Source organism: Indicator indicator, chromosome 15 (assembly GCF_027791375.1).
Source record: "Indicator indicator isolate 239-I01 chromosome 15, UM_Iind_1.1, whole genome shotgun sequence".
NCBI lineage: Eukaryota > Metazoa > Chordata > Aves > Piciformes > Indicatoridae > Indicator > Indicator indicator.
The window spans coordinates 3412028-3435509 of record NC_072024.1 but is presented as its reverse complement, the minus strand read 5'-3'; the positions used below and the strand labels follow the sequence as shown (position 1 = coordinate 3435509).

The window sequence follows — 23482 nt, the reverse complement described above, 5'->3', positions numbered from 1 at the left end:
GCACCACTTAGTGCAGTGTGCATTCCAGCTGCAGATCCTGAAGCATTGCTGTAAGTCAGCAATCCTGTTAAAGCCAAGGGACTGTTGCAAGCTGATGTGCTGTGTCTTCTGTGTCTTCTCTAGACTTGCAGTTTCACATCCTCCCCTCTGATCCGAAGTGGCAGCGAGAGGAAGCGGAAGGCATCCCTCATTCTGTTGGGACTCCTTGTTTACAGAAGAGTGATGGAGACTCTACTAAGCACAAAAGGGATCACCATATGCCTGTTTTTCTTTGTATTGAGTTTGGCAGCAGCTATTGAAATACCCTTATCAGGTGAGTTCTAGCTATTTACTGAACACTTTCCTGGTTTAGTTTGGCACCCCTTGGATTTTTAACCTTTTTTTTTTTTTTTTCCCTAGAGAAAAAGAAAATAATTAAATCCTACTTTTCAGTTGTTCTGTTGTGAATTTCATTCTGCCAGGACAAGGCCTTCGGGAAATTCAGATGTGGAAAAAATACGTAGGCTACTTTGTTTGGACCTGTTTAAATGTACTAGTAAACTTGTCTAATTACATATCTGGTGTTTGTGATCTAACACACTGCATTGCTCCAAGGGTTTGCTTCTCTCCTTTCCATAAATCCCTCAGTTTGTTTGATGTGCATCTGCCTTTACTAACCTGCTGTTTCAATCTGAAACAGAGCAGGTGTATGTCTCAAGGTGTACACTGCTCCTGAGAGAAATATTTCCTAACACCCTGGGGAGCTCCTCCTTCATCCCTCTCCAGCTGGGATGCACTCAAACTGCTTGTTTTACATGGTTGGGGTGGTTTCAGGACACATGTAAAGTATGGGATGAGGCTCATGGGGGCAATCCAATGAAAGCCAGTGGACCCCACTGCTTGGAGTGCAGCCCAGACTTCCCAAGGTTTTTCAAGCATAAATCATAGAAAGGATCCAGAAGGATTGCAATCTTTTTTTTTTTTTTTTTAATGAGGGGGAAAACCCAGCAGCAAAGCAAAACTCAACAATATTTGGATTTATGAATTTATGGTGGGAAAAAGTAATAACCAAACCTAAGGAAAAAGAAAAGCTCTTTGCAGAGCTGTTGGTGCTGTAGCCTCAGAGTATGACCGGGGCCAGTTTCAGAGCATCCTCCAGACCTGCTGTGAGCTGTTAGCACTCTGGAGCCTGCCAACAGCCCTGGTGCTGCAAAGGAGAAGGCAATCAAGCAGGTTTGTAGGATGCTTTCCTACAGCTATCTAAAGCAGCATTTGGAAACAGAAAGTTTCTTCCAGAGGAAGATAGCTTTTTGTGTTTGAGTGGAGCTGTGTCTGTGAAGTGCAGGACAAAGTGTCTGGGCATCTATTGCTTTTAAGTACCTACATGAGGGAACCATTTAGCCCTTAATTTGCTTTAATGAAGCATTTTGTATTTTAATGAAAAGGAATTATGTCTGATCACTGAAGTTGGTGGGCTTGGAAGTGTTTGGCTTTCAAACCACATGGTACATCAAGACACCACGTTTGCTTCCAGCTTTGAGCCTCCAGGACTTAAAAGATAAACCAAAGAGCCTGTTAAATTTTCTTCCTGGCTGTTTATAACCAAGTGATTGATCCCATTATCCCCAGCTCCACGGCAGGGGAGCATTCCCCCTCATGCAGCTCTGTTTCACAGCCATTCATAACACTTTAAGTCCCTGAGAAGAAAAAAAGGAAAGGTAGTGAAATATCCCTGCATGACCCTGTGAGTGATAATGACACTTCTCCTGCTGTACCCTGGGGTGGGTATTAACTCATCCTTGCAGTCCATGGATTTCCTAGCAACCTGCTGTCTGTGTATCTCTCTGTGTCAGGATTGAAAAACTCAGTTCAGTGCTGGATAAATTCCCCAGTCCACACCCCCATGCCTTGGCTTTGGCATTAGCATGGCCCCAGCTCTCCTCTGGATGGGAGACTGTGTGCAGGTGATGCCTAGGAGCAGTTGGCTGAGTGCAGTCAGGGCTGTCAAGCCTTCCTTTGGCTGCTGAGGCAGTAACAGTGTTCAGTCTGGGGAGCAGAGGGTATTATTGATGCCAGGAAGATGATGGTCCTCATCCTTTTCCTGAAGGCAAGCCTCACTGCAGCAGTGAGACAGTCTTCACATTGTCCCTTTTGAAGAAAGGACCTGAGTGCAGCACAGCTTTGCTTGAATGATGTTTTAACCCCGTACCCCTTTGTGTTCAGTTGCACAGCTTCCAACAATCACGGAGCAATCCCACACCCAGGTTGCCTACCCTTTTGATGAGGACTTCACAATTAAGTGTGAGGCCAGAGGAAACCCACAGCCCACGTGAGTACTGCCTTCATCTGGAGAAGCAGAAACTGGCTCTGCTTTTGGCCTTTGCCTAACATTGCACTGTTTCTGAGGAGGGGAGGAACAGCTCATGTACAGTAACCTGCTCATCATCATAAGGTGAGGGTAAGGTTTGGATTTCCATTTAGGCCATTCACTTCCAGTCAGTCCATGAATAGATCTGAGCACACCTTTTTCTTGTTGGGAGATGTTTCATTTCTCTGGCCTGTGCTGAGTTCACCCCATGATTTACAAGAGCTGGTCTGGGCTGTGCTGCAAAAGATAGGAGGTGTGTGATGGCAATCAAAGGAGCCCATCTGTTCCTCTGCCTTTTCCACAGCAACCCAAAAAATACCAAGCACATTAAATCATGTATTCAGAGATCACATTTGCATTTTATCAGATGCTTTTGTCTGTACCTGACATCATCGTGGCTGTGCTGATGTTCCAAATATATACAGGAGGAGTTGCTCAAATAACTATCCAGAGATAAGCTTTGTGTATTTCACACTGGTGGAAAAAGTGAATAGAGTTTTAAAGAAAATGTGCTTAACAAAAATGTAACAATGCCAGAGTAAAAGCTCTGCCTAAGACTTGCACCACTGGATGGTGTTTGGGTTAAATTACTAGCTAGTTTGCATGTCATTTTTAACCCTTTAGTCCTTCCCTCCTTCATTCTCTGGACCATAATTTAAACTTGCTTTTAAAAGGCAGTTGTTTTATACCAAAATGACTTGATCATTTTCAAGTGAGGTCTGAATGGAGCTTTGTAGCATGACAACAAATTCTCTTTGTTTCTCTGCTTGTCAGCAGATCAATTAAAAGTTTTCTGGTATGTTTAAATGTAAGTGATAGTGCTGGTTGGGTGGTGGGAACCCATGTTCATCTCCATACTGCAGGAAGGCAGTTTTGCCAGTGCTAGTGAAGTGCCAAACCATACATCTCTGTTGACATTAATTTATTCTCTTAAAACATTGCAAAATATTGAAAGAAGGCACATCTTCCAGTAAAACATGTTGTACTGTAATTTTTCCAACTGTCTCTGATTTTTTGAATCAGTTTAGCCCAATTCAATCCATTTGAGACTTCCAGATACATAAACTATGACCAACACTTAAGCAGTCATCAAAATCCCACCCCTGTAGCATCAAAACAAGTGATTCTGTGCCAAGATAAGGAGAAGCTCAGTCAAGTCCTCTCAGCTTCTCATGGGCTTCAGCTTGATATCTCCTGTGAATGGCAAGAACAGCTCCTGTCAGTCATTGCCAGTCAAAAGTACCAGCTCTCCTACAGGCACAGCTTCTCTGCCAGCCTCCAGTTCCTTGCACTGTGTGGCTCTTGCTTTCACAGATGGTCCCCCTGATTTATTGTCTTTGCTTTGTGTTATTTTATGTCACAGTCAGTCAGTTGTCTAAAAGTCAAGTGTCCCACAGGAGAGACTTTCCCAATAGCTAACACAAATTACAGTAGCACAGTGGTTGCTCTACCATTCAACTCTTTCCTCCTCCACAAAGTTTTTATTTTTACCAATAACCATATTTACCACTGGTTTTCATATGATCACAGACTGGTTTGGGTTGGAAGGGATCTTATAAAGGTCATCTAGCCCAACCCCCCTGCAGTGAGCAAGGACATCTTCACGAAGAGCAGCTTATGTAGAGCCCTGTCCAACCTGACCTGAAAGGATTCCAGGGATGGGGCATCTACCACCTCTCTGGGCAACATGGGACATTGTATGAAATTTCTTCCTTCTTTCTAGTCTAAATTCCCTCTTTTAGTTTAAACCACTACCCTTTGTCCTGTCAAAACAGGTCCTGATACATGGCCACCATAAGGTCTCTCTGGAACCTTCTCTTCTTCAGGCTGGACAACTCAAACTCTCTCAGCCTGTCCTCAAAGCAAATTACTGATCACTTGTGTGGCCTTCTCTGGCCCTGCTCCAACAGGTCCATGTCTTTCATGTGCTGAGGGCTCCAGAGCTGGACCCAGCACTGCCGGTGGGGTCTCAGCAGAGCAGGGCAGAGGGGCAGAACCCCCTCCCTCCACCTCTTGCCCACACTGATGGGTATGCAGTGCAGGACATTGCTGGTTCTGGGCTGTGAGCACACATTGCCAGCTCATGCCCAGATTTTCATGAACTACTATCTGTAAGTCGTTCTCCACAGGGCTGCTCTCCAGCCTTTCATCACCAGCCTGTACTGATACCAAGGACTGCCCCAGCCTAGGTGCACAACTTTCCTCTAGCCCTTGGGTTTGCACCATAGTGCTCTCTGTTCTGTGACCTGTCCTTTGTAACACTTTGTGTCAGTATGAGCTTCAAACCATCACACACTTGCATTTATTTATTTATTTTTTCACAGCTTTAACTGGACCAAAGATGGGAAACCATTTGATTTGTTATCTGACCCGAGGATAGTCGTATTCAACAACTCTGGAACGTTTGTGATTCAAAACCGTGGAATCATCTCCAATTTCCAAGGGAAATACCGTTGCTTTGCATCCAATGTGCTGGGAACTGCCATGTCAGAAGAGATTGAGCTAATTGTTCCAAGTAAGGGCTTTGGCTTTGCTTGCTTTTTTTTTTTCTGGGTTGCTTATTTTGATTGATTTTTTTTCTTTTTTTTTTTGACACCAAAACTCTGTTTCCCCAAATGAAATCGGAAGGAAGTAGTTGCTAAGGTGGGGTTTGTTATTCAGTGAACACTAGAAGGAGAAAAACTCTTTGTGCTCCCTGGAATGATTTTGTTTCATTGCTAGTTTTGAGGACAGAAAGCAAATTTGAATTGCAGGAGTTCAGACAACACTGCCGAAGTGTCAACTCCTTGCAGGTTTCCAAGTGCTGATCCTGGTACTCCTTATCAACTTTAATTAATACAAACACAACTGGGTAGATTATGTGTATGTTTTCCTGGATATATTCATTTGGAAAACATTTATTATTTACTTCTGCTTTCAGAGGATCATTGGCCCACTTTGCCTCTAGGGAGTGGGTTGGCAGCTAGATCCATATAAACTTTTTAATCAGCATCTCAAGAGAGCTGAATGTTCAATGACAGGAAATTATTATTTGCTTTGACTTGACTAGAAGTGCCTTTCTAAAGCACTTGCTTTGCCTTTGCCATAAAACCCATAAGGATTCTTTTCTGATTTGTATTTGCTTAAAGCCACTGTTTGCTCTGGTGATGCTTCCACTTCTAATACTTTTCTCTTTCTGTAAAGAAGAAAGCATAAATATTGATGAGAGTTGCAGTCTGGTAAATTCTCTACCTTATCTGAGCAGACAACAGTTTATTTGTGAGCTGATGCCAACACATCAGGAAAATACAGAAATTAAGAGATATGAAGAGGTAGAACAAACAGTAGAAAAGAAAATGGCCCAGGAACTACTTTGACTGCAGTACAGGTGTTGGAGGATATTAGCTGATTGTGAAAAACAGAAATAATGGCATAGATGATGAAGTAGCATTAGAAACATATTAAAAATGTAATAAACGTTAAAGGCTCAAGAAGTCATTGCCACAGAAAACAAAATTGGTTTGACTCAGATGGCTTGGGGGAAGTGTTGCAGAAGACATTTTGTGAGTGTGGAGAAATTCTGGAGTTAAATGTGGAGTGATGTCTTTAAAAGTGAAGACCTTTATTTGAGAAAGGATTAGGAATTATGTGAGGGCTTCACTTTCCAAGCATCTCTTGGAAAGCAAATGCTGTTAAGAGTCATGAGGCTGTAATATTTCAGCTTGGCAACCATGATTGAGTGCTCAGAAATTGGGAGGAAAACATGGTCTCAATCTCAGAGAAAGGAACAAGAAATCAGAGGCTGAGGGAGAAAGATGGGAGAAATAGCAGCTTATTACTGCAAAAGAGCAACCAGTGCGAATGTTTGAAAGCTCAAGGGGAAGTGATCCAATCAACTGTGAGTTCATTAGTCTGATGTCAGTAGCATTCAGGATTTGATATAAATACTTACAGGGAGCATGTTAAGGACCTGGAAATGAATGGAAAATGAGCTCCAAAATCTAGTCATGAATATTACTGATCCTAGAAATTTGTCCTTCCATTATTAGCACAGAGGGAGAGCAGAGGAGGAAATGGGTGATTTAAAGGGCCAGATTTACAGACATGAGATGAAATTTACTGATGCAAAGTTCAAGGTGCTGAAAAGGACAATGCTGATGCAATCAGCTTTAAGGTACCAATACATTTAAGCACTTGTAGTTTGGAAGTAGCATAGGGAGATGAGCACAGAATTGGTGTCAAATTCAGGATCAAAATATATGACAGTAGAAGAGGAAAATCTGAAGCAAATCCTTCCCAGCAGGAGTATAAAGAACAAGAAATGTCACTGGTTCCACAATGCAGGAGGATAAGAACATGAGGCAAGCCTGTGTGATGTAGCTGAATGGCACAGACCAAGAGAATCAGCAGTGTGGAGGAATTTTTTTAATTTTTTCCAGACTAGATCTTGAGTTTCCAAGTTCCTGCATGAAGCGATCTGAAAGCACTGTGCACATGGTAGGGAATATCTCCAGAGTCTTCACAGCCCTTGGATTTGACAGGCAGGAGGTGGCTACCTATCTATAAAACCTGCTTCTAGCAGCTCAATACAGATGAAATGGGATGTGAAGAATAGGCACAATCTCTTTTTGTCATCTCTTTTTCATAGACAACAGTCCTGAGAAACATTCTTAGGCGTAGCTAGGGCTGGGCGAGTCATGATGCTGCGATCGCGTCGGAAACTAGACACACTGCAGGGGTTGGGAGAGCTCCTGGGAAAGGACTGCTGATGTGTTTTTACAAGCCCTACTCATAAAAGACATTGATTCAATTTACTTCCAGTCAGTTTTATGGATTTTTTTTTTTTCCTTTTCTGTGGGAATTTGATTTCATGTTCCACTTTATTGGATCACGCTCCCTAACAGTAGCTTGGTGTTTGGTGAGGAATTACCAAGGTAACCACAGAAGCACAGAATGTTGGGAGCTGGAAGGGACCTCCAGAGATGTAGTCCAACCCCCCTGCCAAAGCAGAATCACCTAGGGTAGGACACACAGGAATGCATCCTAGTGGGTGTTGAATATCTCCAAAGAAGCAAACTCCAAACCCTCTCTGGGCAGCCTGTTCCAGTGCTCCGTCACCCTCACAGCAAAGTTTCTCCTCTTGTTGAGGTGGAACTTTGTGTGTACCCACTGTTCCTTGTCCTATTACCAGGCACCAGCTAAAAGAGCCTGGCACCTTCATCTTCACACTTACCTCTCAGCTATTTGTAGATATTAATAAGATCCCCTCTCAGCTTTCCCTTCTCCACACTAAAGATGTGCAGTTGTCTCAGTCTTTCTTCATAGGAGACTGTTCAGTAGCATGTATTGCTGTATGGTTTAGTCTCCACCAACATACAGTTGCTTTAAGGGAAGAGCATTCCTGAGTAGAGAACTACACAAAATTTTAGGATGGCAAGTTGAAGTTCACTGAACTGAGAATGTGAGTTGGCTCCACAGCCAACTCTGCAGTTCCTCAAGTTGCACCAAGGGAAGCTCAGGTTTGACCTTGAGTACAATTACTGAATGAGTGGTCAGGCATTGGAGCAGGCTGCCCAGGGGTGTGGTCAGTTCCACATCCCCAAATGTGTAGATGTGGAACCCTGGGCCATGGTTTAATGGCCTTGATGCTGTTGGTTTGATGGTTGGACTTGATGATCTTAGAGAACATCTGGAAGAATCCTATGATTCAGGCAGAAATAGGAGAACAATGCAGTTGCTCAGAGCTTTAGTCAGGACATAATTATTCACTTTGGAGTCTGGCCAGGGCAATGGGGTTAATATGACATCTCTTAAGCAAAGTGTCTCAGGCTCATTAGTTTTCAGAGTTCAAGACCTCAGTGTCATGTTTCAGTGAAGGTATGTCACCTCCAACCCCAGAATATTCCAACACTCCGTTGCTACTGAATGAAAAAGATGCTGAGAAATGGAAAACAAGAATGAGTTGATGTCTGTATCTGGGATCATTGATTCTGTGATCAGAGAGGATTAATTTTTGCTTTTAATGAAAGATTGCCTATACTGGCTTGAGTACAGGCAGGTTAGTATACTGGGGTTAGATAGCAACAAAAGGTCAGGCATTGGAACAGGCTGCCCAGGGAGGTGGTGGAGTCACCATAAGCATGGCACTTCAGGAGATGGTTTAATGATCATGGTGGCCTCAATGATCTTGGAGGGCTTTTCCAACCCTGTACTCTATGAAATTAATTGAGAAGTTACAGATGTGGTTGCTATCAAATGCCAGAGGAATTTTAGTGCTAATACATGCAAAGTCCTAGGTCTAGAAAATGAATAGGTGGTGCAGATAAGTTATTAGAGGAATTTACCTGACTGCCACACCTTTTTAAGCACATTTAATTTTATTCAGACTCTTCTGCCATCACTTCTTTCATTTAATAGTGCAATGTGGATGCTGCAAATTAAATCAGGATGCAGAAAGTGACAGAAGACACCTTTGAATTTCTTAGTGCTGGATAGTCTGCAACTGTGCTGGAGTGAAAGGGAGCTGCTGGTGCACAGCTCCTCTGTAAATTAGGCAATCAGTGACACAGAAGAGTTTGGGATAAATTACCTCTATTCACCCACAAGTTTTGAAGCAGAGACTGGTTACATGTGAGATCACTCTATGCATTCATGATAATGATACAGAGGTGGCAGTGCTTTGCCAGCTGTATTCAAGCAAAATGTAAGTTGCTTGGCAAGTCACTATGCCAGTGAAGTGAAGAAAAAAAACAGCAAGTCAGCCTGGGCCAGTTTTATTGATAAATTGCATTTACACTGCAGAAGTAGAACACTGAGTCTGTGAGGTTGCTGCTGCAAAGGAGAACAAAAGCCTATTTACTCACTGTAGTCTTTTCCAGGGAAGCAATAGAAATGTCACCAGAAACGATCATTAAATCTCACCTCCATAATGAAAATACCACACCTCCCCAATGTTTGATGGCATTAAGAAGGGTGGGAAGGAGTGGGGTCTGAACATCTTTATCTCTTTGCCTCATTTGCAAAGTCCAGATTGTTACAAGATAGATGCAGCGTGAAAATTAATTTAAATGGGGAGAACCCAGACCTCAGCTACCCTCCTCCTCTATTTGGTGAATCTGTTGCTTCAGTTACTGGGCAGGCTCAATGCCAGAGGAAGGAGAAGAAGTACAGTTTAAACTTCTTTAATTAACTAGGGCAAAAGACTCTTCATGGGAGACTGCATTAAGATTTATGCTGAGCCGAAGCTGTTGCTCCAAAAGTCCAAAGATCTAAGGATGGAAACAGCCTGAACATAGAATTGTCCAGTGGCAGGCTGTGCTGTGCCAGTGGTGTTAGTTCTGGAATTCCCAAAGAGAACAAACCTGTGATAGTGTTAAGAAAAAAAAAAAAAAAACAATAACCAAACAAAAAACCAAACCAACAAACCCAGATGCAAATAGTGTGAAATTGTTAAAAGACATTGAGCTGATACTGAAAGAGAAGGGGTCAGTAACAGACCTTTGTGAAGACCTTCAGTGTAGACTTGATGGAAGAGAGAACAAAAGGGAGCAACTCAGTGAGACTTTGCAAATGATTAAAGATAAATTTTTTACCTCTTGCCTCCCAAACCCAGTGTACCTTCAACAACTCTTCTGGCCATCTAACTTGTTAGGATCACTCTGATGGTTAGCAGCAACCATTGCTTTGGAAAGGGCAAGAGGCAGGGGGTTACAGAGTTAAAAAAAAGACTTGGGGATCTTCTCAGTCATAATCAATAATTAAAGGGCAGGGGTCAAGAGGATTGGACCAGTCTTTTTCCAGCAGTGCCTGGTGACAGGACAAGGGATAACAGACACAAACGGGAATTCAGAAGGTTCCATCTGAAGATGTGGGACAATTTGTTTGGTGTGAGGGTGCTGGAGCACTGGAGCAGGCTGCCCAGAGAGGTTGTGGAGTCTCTTGCTCTGGAGGGATTCCAAACCTGGCCGTTGTGATCCTGGGCAACCTGCTATGGGTGATCCTGCTTTAGGAGGAGGGTTGGATTGGATGATCTCCAGAGATTCCTTCCAACCCTTACCATTCTGTGATTAAGTCACTGATTGAACCATAAAAATTCCCTTGAGAGACAGAGCCTCTGACAGCTTCATATTCAGACTTTCCAAACTTTTTCAATTTAATGCAGCATTTAAAAAAAAAAGCATAAATAGGCAGGATCATATCTCAGAAACAGTTCAAAGGCTGCAATGAAAATTACAAATTTAATTACTGCTTGTACTGTGTGGATCAGAATATCAATTGAGGTACTGAGATGAGTGCTGGAAGCTGCCCAAGCTGTATTCAGTTCAACTGATGTGGTCAATGACTGTTAAAGTCATGTTTAAGGTTCTTAGATGTGTTGGGCTGCTCACTGCACAAGCTATGGATCTGTACAACAAACTACTAATTAAAGTCTGAGGAGCTGGGAATTTCAGATATATAAAGTTATTGACTGATTCAACTTTTCCTTATTTTTCTACTTGTTAAGTATTTATTTGCTTGGAAGAACTTAATATCCGTGATGGGTCAGGCTAAGCATCTGTCTAGCTCAGAACACATGTCCATCAGCACCCACAGGCAGTTGTACAGTTAACTGGAGAACCTCTTTTCCTTCAGGTCACTTTCATAGAATTATTTTGGATCAATGATTTTTAAGATCCACAAGTTGCTTCTAACATCCAACCGAAGCCTCCACTGGTGCAGTTTGAGATCATTTCCTCTTGTCCAATCATTTGTCATTTGAGAGAAGAGACCAACCCCCACCTGGCTCCTACCTCCTTTCAGGGAGTTGCAGAGAACCAGGTCTCTCCTCAGCCTCCTTTTCCCCAGGCTAAACAACCCCATTTGTCTCAGCTGCTCCTCACAAGACCTGTTCTCATGATCTATTGCCAGCTTCATTGCCCTTCTCTGGACCTGCTCCAGCACCTGTGTGTCCTTCTTGTAGTGATGGCCCCAAAAGTGAACTCAGTATTCAAGGTGTGGCCTCATCAGTGCTGACTACAGGGGTCAATAATTTCCCTAGTCCTGGTGGTCACACTTGCTGCTACAAGCCAGGATGCTGTTGCCCTTCTTAGCCACCTGGGCACACAATTCTTGACACTTTACCCAAAACCATTTTAAAACCTCAGGTTGAACGGGCTCCACTCTCACATAAACTGCTATAAATTGCCATATTTGATACACTTATAGTTGTTTGAAGTCACTGTAGGCATCAGCAGGACAAAAACTAAGCTGTAGGACAAGATGCTCTAATGTGCTGAGTAGATTTGAAGCAGTCCTGCTGGGAGCCAGAGTACTCCAGCTCTGGTTGCTCTATTTCTGTACCTGGACTGATGAAATCAGATTTTATATTGCATTTTATCAGTCTCTCTTCTGTTTGATGGGGTTTTTTTAAACTTTATTTTATGTTGAGATGCTGCATTTTCTGAACAGATAAGGAGTAGGAGCCTCCTTTCTGAAATTTCTTTCGGTCAACCTAATTTGCTGGTGGTATTTCAGCCTAATCTCAAGTACAGTTCAGTCATTAAACTTTAAGTCGACCCAGGGATTAAAACAGAGCCTGAGTCCTTGCACAAATGTCTCTGGACACTGATAAGCTTCCACTTCTATGGTTTACACACTGTCAAAGCACCATAGTTCTTCTTTTATGAGTGTTGTACAGCATTCACAGCCTTATCAGGAGACAAAACTTGGGCAGTGAAGTCTTTCTCAAAACTGTGTTGAGCTGTCCTGGTGGGCTTTTGGGAGCTGTCTCCATAACAGAAGGCAGGTGTGCAGTTTTTCCTCTTCCCTGTGGCTGCTTCATACCTGCCACTTGATTGCTTGTGTCATGAGATCCATCCTGCTGGCAGCCTTTTTCAGAGCCATTCAGTATTCTCCTTTTTTAACTTATGTTATGGATATGTGAGGAGGAATACTGGGAGCTATGTTGGATTCTCTGTCCCCTCTCATTATATCTGTGTGGGGGCAATTGCATGAAAGCTTGACATGACAGCTTTAATGGTGTTGCTGCAAAGAGATCAATTGGTTGTAAATGTTACAGTGTCCATGTGCTGGCATTGATAATTCCAGGCACTATTAAACACTTCCATGACACAATTAATCTTGTATGATACTTTTGAGCTGTGATTCTTTGTGTGATCAGCCACAGATCAGTGGTGATTAATCCTGGAATACTCACTCATTAAATCAGAGGGCCACTGCAAGGAATACAATAGGATATTGCCTGCTTGTGCATACTGAAGACTAATGTGCAAGAGCCCAAGTCTGATGTGATGGTAGCTTCTTAGTTTTAATAAATCTCCTCACTCAGAATTCAGAAGCAGCTATTTCTTTTTAGTCTCTGAGGGCAGTGGGATCCCACCAAGAACACTTGTCAGAAGGTTTAGCTCATGAAAGTTGACTTTTCCTCTCTTGCAAAACTTCAGGGCTTCAAACCTCTCCAAGCTAGGCATTAAGGTACAAATCAAAGCCTTCCAATGTTTTTCATGATGAGCTAAGTGAAACAAAACAGCATGGGAGAACCCAAAATCCTTTACCACCTGTGATTCAAGTGTTTGTTTCAGGTGGAAAACATTTGGATTCAAATGTCTGTTTCCCTCCTGAAGTGCAGAAGCAGACACCTGGGTCATTGGAGATGAATGTCTGCACTTCCAGTTAATGGTACCAGGACCATGAGTTTTCACTGTCTCCTGGTGGAGAATCACAGAATGGTGAATCACAGAATGGCTTAGGTTGGAAGGGACCCCAGAGATCATGTACTTGAACACCACAGCGATGGGCAGGGACAGCTCTCAACTAGACTTGGTTGCCCAAGGCTATCTCATCTGGCCTTAAACACCTTCAGGGAGGGGGCATCCACAGCCACTCTGGGCAACCTATTCTGGAGTTCCACCACGCTTCTACTGAAGAACTTCTTCACAGATCTAGTCTAAATCTATTCCTCCTCAGCTTCAAACCAGGGACTCCCTTATGAACAGTCCCTTTTCCAGCCTTCCTGTAGGATCCCTTCAGGTATTGAAAGGCAGCTAGAAGGTCCCCTGGAGTCTTTTCTTCTCTAGGCTGAACAACCGCAGCTTCCTCAGCCAATCCTCATAGCAGAGGTGCTCCAGCTCTTGGATCATCTTTGTGGCCCCCTCTGGACTCACTCCAACAGTTCTAAGTCCTTTTGCTAGAGAAATACACTGAGAAGACCAATGTTTATGGCACCCAACCGGGATATTGGAGACCTAGATTTGGTTGTGGCAAATGAGGCAAGAAATAGGTTTGCACGAGAGTTTCCTATGTCCTAGATGAGTGATCTCACTATTAGTCTGTTTACTGGTCTCTGTGGTTTAGTCAGAAACTCCTTATCCTTCACCTCAGCCTTTCCTGAGGTTTTGCTGGGAGTGATGTGCTTTGGGGAATAAGTAAGCATTAGATCAATAAATTGATTTTTTTTTTTTTCCTACTGGAAACTGTTCCACCTCTCCAGCAGACAGCAGATGCATTTTCCAAGGGCTTGTAGACTATGTATTTTTCAGTGTACCAGATCTGGGTATGCAGGTCCCTTTGTTATCTGCAGTTTCACCTACAGAGTGGGTAATGCTCATTAGCTCCCTTTTGCCTCTCCTAAGATTTCCTAACATATTAATAATCCTCCTGCAGATAAAATCTGGGCACAGTCTGTGTTCAGGCAATCAGCATTATTGTGATTGCTTCTTTTTATGTTTACTTATCCTACAGCATTTAAAGGTTCCTCAAAGCCCTGGCCTTGAATTTCTCACTGTCCTCCTTTGATTTGACTCCTGCAAGGTGACCCTGCAGATGTCCTTCTGGACAACTGATGTTTCAATTTGTTTTTTCCCTGTCATGACTTGAACACCAGAATGGCAACATTTGCAGTGCCAGTTTGGCTCTGCACAGCCAGGATGCTTTCATTCCTTTGCTGTTTAATTGCTCTTAATTTTGCTGTTTAATGCAGTTGCCTGCCCTGAAACTTTGGCTAGTTTGAACTTGCCTGAAATGAAAGCAGCAGACGACGTCTGCCCTGAAACTCTTAGATAAATTCATTTAAGGAGTGGTTACATTTTTCAGGCCAATTTCTTTGCCATAATCCTTGAGCTGCTTGGTTTGGTGTGGGCTCCAACCCTGCTCTGCTTCTTCTCCTCTTGGATGTGCTTTGGTTGCATTTTAGATTACCAAAACTAGCCAGGTTGCCCAGGTTGCTGGCATCAGCGCTGATGTTCTGAGTGATTAAACAAGTCCTTGATTCATTAACTATTTAATTTATATTTAAGCCCAAGTAGTGTAGTCCTTGTGCACCCCGTGAGTTATTTTGTGCACAACCTGTCTGTTAAAGTGATATGAAGGACAAGCTTGCTGAGAAAGTCTGCATGGCAGAGTTTTTATACCTGAGGGGATGAAGAGGCAATACAGCCTTTAAACAAGACTTTGGGAGATGGATAAGGATTGGGACAACTCCAGGCACAAGGTGGAACAGCTGCCTGATGTCTGTCCTCACCTGCATTGACTTGCAGTGGCTTCTTGAGAACTACTTTCTTGCCAAGACTTCCGCGATCATACTGCACTCCCAGACTGGTTTCTGATCACCCAGAAGCAACCTGGCACCAGTCAGTGCACAGTCCTCTACTCTAGTCTTAGCCTCAGGCTTTGGTTCTGTGTGGTTTTCAGGTGTCTCTTCCAGTCGTGACAACTAAAGGAACTATACAAAGGCTTTGTAAACAAATGCACTAACATAAAGCCAAAGCAAAGCTCATGGATATCCCAGAAGTGTTAAACATCTCCATCCAGTTTCTTGGCTTTTAATTCTATGGTCTGTGCACTTTATGAATGAGGAACACAAGCAGAGAGTTCTTACTGTCAGTAAAATGCATCATTACACTCTATCACTTGGTAAGTAATGGTAGTAACTAAAGGCAGAGGGTGCAAAGGACAATGGTAAGGTAAATATTTTTGAAAACTATATTAAAAGGGAAGTGAGGGGCAAAACTGCAAATGGCAACAATAAAAGAGAGATTTCTTTGCTTTTGTACAGGTGTACCCAAGTTCCCCAAGGAAAAGATTGAGCCCTTGGATGTGGAGCATGGTGACTCAGTGATTTTGCACTGCAACCCCCCAAAAGGCATCCCACCACTGCATATCTATTGGATGAACATTGGTAAGGTGTAACAGTATGAGAATTAAAAAGGCAGTTTTAAACCCTCACATAAGCAACGAGACTTCATGCAGTTCCTGTGAGGAGGCTCAAACCATTTGTCTTCCAGAGCAGTTTCATTACAGATTCGTAATTGATGGGAATGGTAATTGTGCAGGTGGATATTGAATGACAAAACTGAGAAGAGGAGGCTGGGGATGTGATTTTTACATAACACAAAGTGAAATTGCAGAGTGTGCATCAACACAACAAACTGTTTAAGATGAGATATCAGAAGTCTTGCATGCTAGTAAATGAGTTTACCTGTGATGAGGAGTACTGCATTTACTGTGGAGTGGATAAAATGTTTCATTGTATTACTTCCATCATAATTATTTTCCTCTTTTCATAAACTAATGGTTGATTTATGATACTGAGGGGAAAAAAAAAAGAATCTGTCAGGTATGCATAATTAGTTCTTGTGGGGTTCTGTCATGTTATTCTTCAGAATTTGTGCTCTGTAGGAGCTTCTGGGAAAGCAAAGTGACTCAGATTGCCTCCGTGATGTGAAAGGTTTGCTTCTGATGCTGACCAAGGGGTTGCAGAGACAGGGTGCCAGAGTAAGGCTCTGATCTTGTAAGGCAGCCTCTCTACTCCTGACATATTTATTTATCACTGACCTGCATTTGGCTGGATCAACAATGAGACAGAGCAGCAACCTTGGTTCATACAAACGCTCCCCTATTGTAATCTGTAGTTACAGGAGAGCAAAATGCTTGAGAAAGTGGCCGTGGGGGACACCTGCGAGTGATGACCTCCAGATCATCATTACAGGGCTTTGGGGCAGGGAGAGGTGCTGCAAAAAATTCCTTTCACCCGAGCAGGAATTTTGTACTGAGTAGTTTTTTTTTTTTATTATCAGTTTTTCGTTATCAGCTATTTAAAAACCAGAACATATATATTTAAAATAGCTTAACACATGAAAATATCTATTATTAATTATCAGTATATTGGTAAATACCTCATTGTTTCTGATGGGCCTTCTACCTCTTTCCCCATCACAGTTCTGTTCTCTCTGGAAGCAAGCACATGGCAGGAGGGCATTAGCAGTCAGACTGGGGGAAGAGCTCGCTGGCGTTCACCATATCATAATTATTTTCTCTTGCTAGATTTGCAGCACATCCCACAAGATGAAAGGGTCTCCATGAGCCTTAAGGGAGATCTCTACTTTGCAAACGTGGAGGAGAATGACAGTCGGAGTGATTATTGCTGCTTCGCAGCCTTTCCGCGGCTGAGGACCATCGTGCAGAAGATGCCGATGACGCTGAAGGTTTCCCGCTGTAAGTCGGGGCACGAGCAGTCTCTCTTGTTTTCTGCCTCCTCAGGCACCAGGGAATGCAGATATGTGCCCTGATGAGATTCTTTCTGAACATAATCCACGTTGCTGTGCTTGTCCCTGCATTATTAACCTTACACTAAGGACTAAATTCAAGTAATGAAAGCTGTTTGCATTTGCCTGCCCCCAGAACTGCCCTGTTCTTCCTCCTGTTCTCCCACCAGTGAAAGCCAAGGATGTGTTAGGGAAATCTGCTGCTCTCGCAGTCCAATAGGTCACCTGTTCTTCCTCCTGTTCTCCCACCATAGAATCATAGAATCAACCAGGTTAGAAGAGACCTCCAAGATCATCCAGTCCAACCGATCACCCAGGTCTAAGCAATCAACTGGACCATGGCACTAAGCGCCTCATCCAGTCTCCACCAGTGAAAGCCAAGGATGTGTTAGGGAAATCTGCTTCTCTTGCAGTCCAATAGGTCACCTGTTCTTCCTCCTGTTCTCCCACCAGTGAAAGACAGTGGTGTGTTAGGGAAATCTGCTTCTCTTGCAGTCCAATAGGTCACCAATGGATGAGACTCCATGGGGTCTTGAGGGCTTTGAGGGCACCTCCTGCCTGGGTGCAGGCCTGGTTTGGTCTAGGTGGAGCAATGTGGTTGGGAAGGATGGTGCTGTCCAGGTCTTTGCAGGCTGCCTTCAGCACCAGTAGTGACACACAGGGCATTTTCCATTTTATAGGGTGCATAGTTTGTGTTGGAAGGGATCCTGAAAATCATTTATTTCCAACCCCCAGCCATGGATAGGGACACCTTCCACTAGACCAGGTTGCTCAAAGGCCCATCCAACCAGACCTAGAACACTTCCAGGGATGGGGAATCCACAACATCTCTGGGGAACCTGTTCCAGTGCCTCACCACCCTCATACTGAAGTACTTCCTTAAATCTCATCTAAATCTCCCCTCTCTCAGTTTAAAACCATTGCCCCTTGTCCTATCACTACATGAACCCTCTGGCTTTCTTGTACACCTCCTTTAGGTATAGAAAGGGTCCTATGAGGTCTTTCTGGAGCCTTAATGATTATTTTGTCCTCAATTAAATGTTGTGTAGGGAACACCAAATGTTATTTATTTATTTAAACCTCTCTGTATTCCTGTAATCTCCAAGGGTCTTCTAGACAAAGCTGTTTCAGGTGTTCCCCATGAGTCTCATTGGGCCATGTGGGGTTTGCTGTCCCATCATGATGTGTGTGCATTTCTTTGGTGTGTAGCTGTGGTATCAAACTGCTAATTGAAGGTGTTTTGAAATTATTAAATATATGGGGGAAAAAGAATGCAAACATCCAAGGGAAAAAAAAACAAACAGCCTTTTGGGGCACTCTCTCAGCTGTGTTAGACCAGCACAGCCTGACAGCAGCCAGTGGAACTAAGGCAGCTTATAGCAGCTGGAGATCCATCCTGCTTTGCTTGACTCTCTTTTGGCTGTAATAGCTTCTGGTATCACTTGTACCACTTGCTGAGGCTGCCTGTGCCCTTAATATGAGTCTTCTGTTTCACTAATACTTCTGACCTTTTCAGGCTTAGGTAGCCCAGAAAGTCTAGGAGATTTTTCTTCATGAATGAAAGCCTAATATATAATATATGATTTTAAGAGTTTTCTTGTTAGGATTAAAAGATAAAGGATTAGTAGTGGGTTTGTGTGTCTCAATACTTCCTCAAACCATACCTTGTGATAATAATTGTGAGAAAAAAAAATCAAAATGGAATGTGGCTCTCCATAGCTTTTCTAATAGGTCCAGTCCCATACACAGATTACAGGAAAATGAGATGGGATTTGGCTGTGGGGCTGCTGATAGCCCTGGCAGGGACTCAGCAAAACATTTCAGTGCTGTCGTCAAAGCCATGAGACTGGGTGCAGGAAAAAAAATAAAAACATAAGGCATAGAATGGTAGGGGGCTGGAAGTGCCCTCTGGAGATCATCATCAGAGCCTTTCCACTCTGCTTCATACCAAGTCCCTGTTCAGGAGCCGTATTAAAAAAAAAAAAAAACAACTACATAGATAGTAATAAAAAATAAATAAATAAACAATTTAAAAAAAAAGGGACTGGATAAACTGTATAAAATTTCTTTTTTACTGGCTGCTTAGTGATTCTTTTATTACTCTAGACTTAAATGATGGTCATATCATCCACAAAATGTTTTGCAGAATAATCCCTCTCTTGAAAGCATTTTCTTTGTGCTTTCACAGAATCACTTCTCATCTGTTGCTTCACTTTCTATTTACCTTTCTTGCTTGCTTTTGTGGCAGAAACTCTGGGGGGGAGGGGGGAGAGGAGGGGTGGTTTGGGGCCATGGGGGAGGAGTTGGGGAGCATGTTTTTATTTTGGTTGATTTATTGTTTCTTTTGATTCTGTGTCAACTCTGCATGTTTGTGTTTGGTTGTCACTTTTATTTATTTCAGTTAAGCATGCTAATGACTCAGGCTCACCTAACGCTGCCGTTACTAAGGGTGAGTTGAATGCATCTGTTCCTTAGCCTTGAAACTGAGAATCTACCAGCTGAGATGAAACATGAGCTGCTGCTCAGGAAAAAAAAAGTAATAATAAAAAAGACACACACAGACACACACACAAAATCCTTTTTATTACAGTGGGATGGATTTAAGTGGTCTGTGGAGTACAATTTGCTCATCTCATACTTTTTTTGACAGAAATCTGAAGGTTTTTTTAACAAAGAGGTAGTTTTCTTGCTGGAGAAATGAACATTCACATTTCATAATGATGTAAAGAAAGAGACTGATGTCCTAGGTTGTCTTGTGTTATCAGTTCAGAGCAGGAGCCAGGGCTGGATGCTCCAAATCTTCCTCTTGCAGTTAAGGTGCTGATGTGAGGTGGGCACTGTTTGAAACCATGAATTCATATCTAAAGGGTTACCCTGGGGCTGCATGACTCCAGGTTGAGCTTTAGGTGTGGATTTGCAGAGCTTTAGCTGCTCTGTGTTGATTGTCTCCATCACAGCAGATGGGAGGGAGTTCTTCTGTGCCATCTATTTCCTTGTCTAATACTCACCATGGGTAAGCACTTCAATGAAGCCTTTCTTATCCTGGAATTTCAAATCTTCCATCACACTGTGTTTCCTTCTCTGTGGAGCAGTACCCTGAAAATACTCTGGTGAAGTTTATGCAGCACTGTGGCTAAGTCAGAAGGCAGCTGGTGGCTCTTCCTGCCATTCTCCACCTGGTTAATTTTGTTCAAAATATGTGAAAATGAGAGCCTTGGGGTTTCTGCATAGCTCTTGGCTTGGATTTATTTGCTTACATTGTTTGTGGGAGTCCCTAGTTTTTGAAAGAACAAATTTGGATCTTGTGAAAGACCTCATTTTGTTGGCTGAACACTGAAGGGTTTAGAATCATAGAATGGTCAGGGCTGGAAGGGACCTTCAAAGGTCAGCTAGATCAGGTTGCCCAGGCTTGTGTTGAGCCTCACCTTGAATATCTCCAGGGATGGGGCCTCAACCACCTCCCTGGACAATCTCTTCCAGTGTTCCAGCACCCTCATAGTAAAGAACTTGTTCCTAAATGGGGGCTCTCTTTGGGTGCTTTGGGATAGATAAATCAAGGCAATGGCCAGTCCTCAAGGCTTGGCCCATGGAGGCAGACAAAACAGGGCTTGAACAGAGTGGCAGACACTCCAAAACCTGATATTTTTGTTTTGGTTTGGTTTTGGTTTTGTTTCCTCTTGGAGAGATGTCTGAATTGTTGCTGGTTGGGAAGGGGACTGCCTGCCTTTGGCAACAGGAGGTGGAGGGCAGATGGAAAAACGTGCGAGCATATCCAGAGGCACCAAAGCTGCAGGCTCTGCAGCTCTGAGCTCTTATGACACAGATTTGGAGAGAGACAAAGCAAGGGGTGGAGACGGAAAAAAAAAAAAGAAAGAAAAAAAAGAAAGTGAAAGAAATTAGAAAATGATTCAGAGAGATACATGAGGTCTTTTACCAAATCATCCATAACTGACTCTTTTTGAAGAACTAGTACTATGTGGGGACTTACTCATTACTGAGCTAATTATAGTGATAACTGGATAGCCATTTTACTCCATGCATATTTCATCATGAAACCATTGTTTGGCAGGCTGGAACAAATGATCTGTTGAAATCAAATGCAGGTCAATCTTGTTTTATTATTTTAACAGACTTCCTTACAAATTGTGTCTCCATTACTGTAGATTTAATAATTGTAGCAGGGAGGGCGATGCTGTGGGATGGTGAAGTCAGGAAGGATGGGTTTTCATCTGAGATTTAAAAGATGATGGAGTCAATGCAGAAGAAAGGTGGTAAGAAAGATGGTGTGGACCAGAAGATGAGCAAATAAGACCAGAATACCAAGAAAGGTTGAGGTCTCTGATAGAAAGGGCCAGTGCTTGGAAAGCAGGATATCAAACTGCAGGAAAAGGGACTACTGCTGGTGGTGTTATTACTGTAGCTGTCTCCTGGCTGTCATCAGGAGAAACAGTAGAGTCTCAAACCATACAAATAAAAAAAATATTTACAAATCAGTGTCTGAAACCTGACAAAAGCAATGTTTGTGACATTATTGAAGGGTAAGTGAAGGCTCTAAGATTTAATATCTAACTTTTGTTTCATTTTAATTCTTTCTTTTCTTCTTTTTTTTCCCCCAGCAAATTTTATCAAGGAAAGAAAACCCAAACTGCTGATCCCTCCTGAATCTGCTGGCAGTAGCTCATCAGTCACTGTCATCAAGGGAGGTGTCCTGCTACTTGAATGCATTGCTGAAGGGCTGTGAGTAATGCACAATCCTGCACAAACTTAATCACCTTTTGAAACAGAATTGAGCAAAGAGAGAGATGTATTAAGAATTGTACAACTACACCAGAATGTAACTATCTGTCTCTACAGTTTTAAACTGAACCTCTCTGCAGTTTTCCTAAAGTGTGTGTAGCCAGAGCACAGAGCTAGCATGCAACACTCATGTATTTGTTATTGCTAGAGCTTATAAACAAGGAATTAACTCATATCACAGTTAATATTGATTTATTTTGATTTTTTTTCACTTTTCTATCAAAAACCCTATTACTGAACTTTTTTTTTTTTTTCAGTAATACTACTCTTGAGATGGTGAGAAACTGACTAACATCAGAGTTCAGCTTCTGTGGTTTGGCTGTCAACCTGTAATGTTTCTTTTCTTGTTTTGCAAATTAGGGTTTTTTTGCTCAATGCTTGAAAAGTATTCAGCATTTTCCCAACTGTCAGAGCTCAGCTTTTTATAAGCAAAGTTCCTCAGTGATTTAATGCAAGACATCCATTAAGGAGAAGCCCCACTGAGTGAAACTGGTGGTTCATATGGCCCAGGTACAGTGGGAGATGCTGGCTCAGGAACTTGTCTACTTTCTGTGGTCCACTCACCAGCACCAGAATGTCCATACAAAGGATGTTCCTTCCATAGTGTTCTCACAAATGACAGCATGTCAAGGAACAAAATCCACAGCTATGTAAAAATGTGGTGAACCAGAGTCAGACTGGTTGGTTTCATCCTGCTAACACTAACAATAATGGGCTGACGTCAAATTTAGGTCCAGTCCCACGTTTTTTTTGCTTGGGTCCATTCCTGTGCCTGCCTCTGATGCTTTGTGGTGCTGGGGTGTCTCAGGCTTCTTATTGCCATAAACATTTATGTTAGAGCACTGTTCAACCTCTAGCTGTGGGTCTGGCTACACTAAGCCTGGCAGAATATCTCAATGAGATGTTCACTGTAAAAAAATATAGGGAAGGGTTAAAGTAAATAGTTTGTGATGGGAAATCAGAGCAATTTGGTTTCCTTGTGTAAATAACAGAGGACAAAGTAAAGGTTAGTAAGGGAAGGGAATGGCTAAATAAATGCTAAGTGCAGTCATCAGCGTAAAGCTGTGAATACCCCTCTCAGACCTTGCTCCTGCTGCAGTAACTCACACAGACACAAGCTCCACTTTGCCCTCAGCCTGGTTTACCATAGATGCAGCAGTCTGCCCCAGAAAAGAAGTCACCAGAGACCCAGGTAAAGCAACAATCTCTCCAACGCCTACAGCCACAATAAAAGCCCAGTTGCTTCTGGTTTATTTGTGATAGAGCTTTCTCTTAAATGGAGACTTAAATCATCATCCCCTTGTGCTGGATGGTAGAGCTGCAACTCTGAGGAGGCAGGCTGTGCTTAGCAGATAGATAATTCATAATAAAGGCTGAGCAATTATATCTCCTCTATAAAATTCCCCAAAAGTCAGGATATTTATCTGCCTGAGCAAGCATGTTCAAGGTATTTTGTTGTTTTGGGTTTGGGGTTGTTTTTTTGCATGTGGGCTTGAAAGGGCATTGCTCGTTTAAGCTGGCAAGATAAAACCTCTGCAGTTGGTTGCCATGTCTGGAAGAAGGTGAATTACTTTGTCTCTGTTGGATTCACTCCAAGTATCTGCAGTGAGTTCTAGTTCCCTGTTGCAACACTTCCTTTGTCTAATTCACTGCCCAGCAAGCTAATGCACGGGCATTAGCTTGCATGAACCTCCACAAGTCCACAGCCATGAGGTCGTGGTGGCTTTCCAGGCACTTACCAGGCAAATCACCTTGGAAATACACAGAGAGGAATTTTCAAGTGTGAGAATTAACATCGTGTACAAGAAGAGAAAGCCAG

General features: G+C 42.8%; 1 protein-coding gene across 3 annotated transcripts in view; it reads left to right on the top strand.

Annotated features, from left to right (window-relative positions):
- Positions 1-222: 222 nt before the first annotated feature.
- CHL1 (cell adhesion molecule L1 like) overlaps positions 223-23482 on the top strand; it is a 64335-nt gene continuing 41075 nt past the window's right edge. For 2 of the 3 annotated variants that reach the window (XM_054387261.1, XM_054387258.1), the window contains exons 1-7: positions 223-313; positions 2203-2308; positions 4672-4862; positions 15378-15500; positions 16646-16816; positions 19268-19315; positions 21483-21603. In XM_054387261.1, the coding sequence (XP_054243236.1) occupies positions 223-313; positions 2203-2308; positions 4672-4862; positions 15378-15500; positions 16646-16816; positions 19268-19315; positions 21483-21603 (851 nt within the window). The remainder of the gene's footprint in view (positions 314-2202; positions 2309-4671; positions 4863-15377; positions 15501-16645; positions 16817-19267; positions 19316-21482; positions 21604-23482) is intronic. The other variant, XM_054387260.1, reaches the window with a different exon arrangement.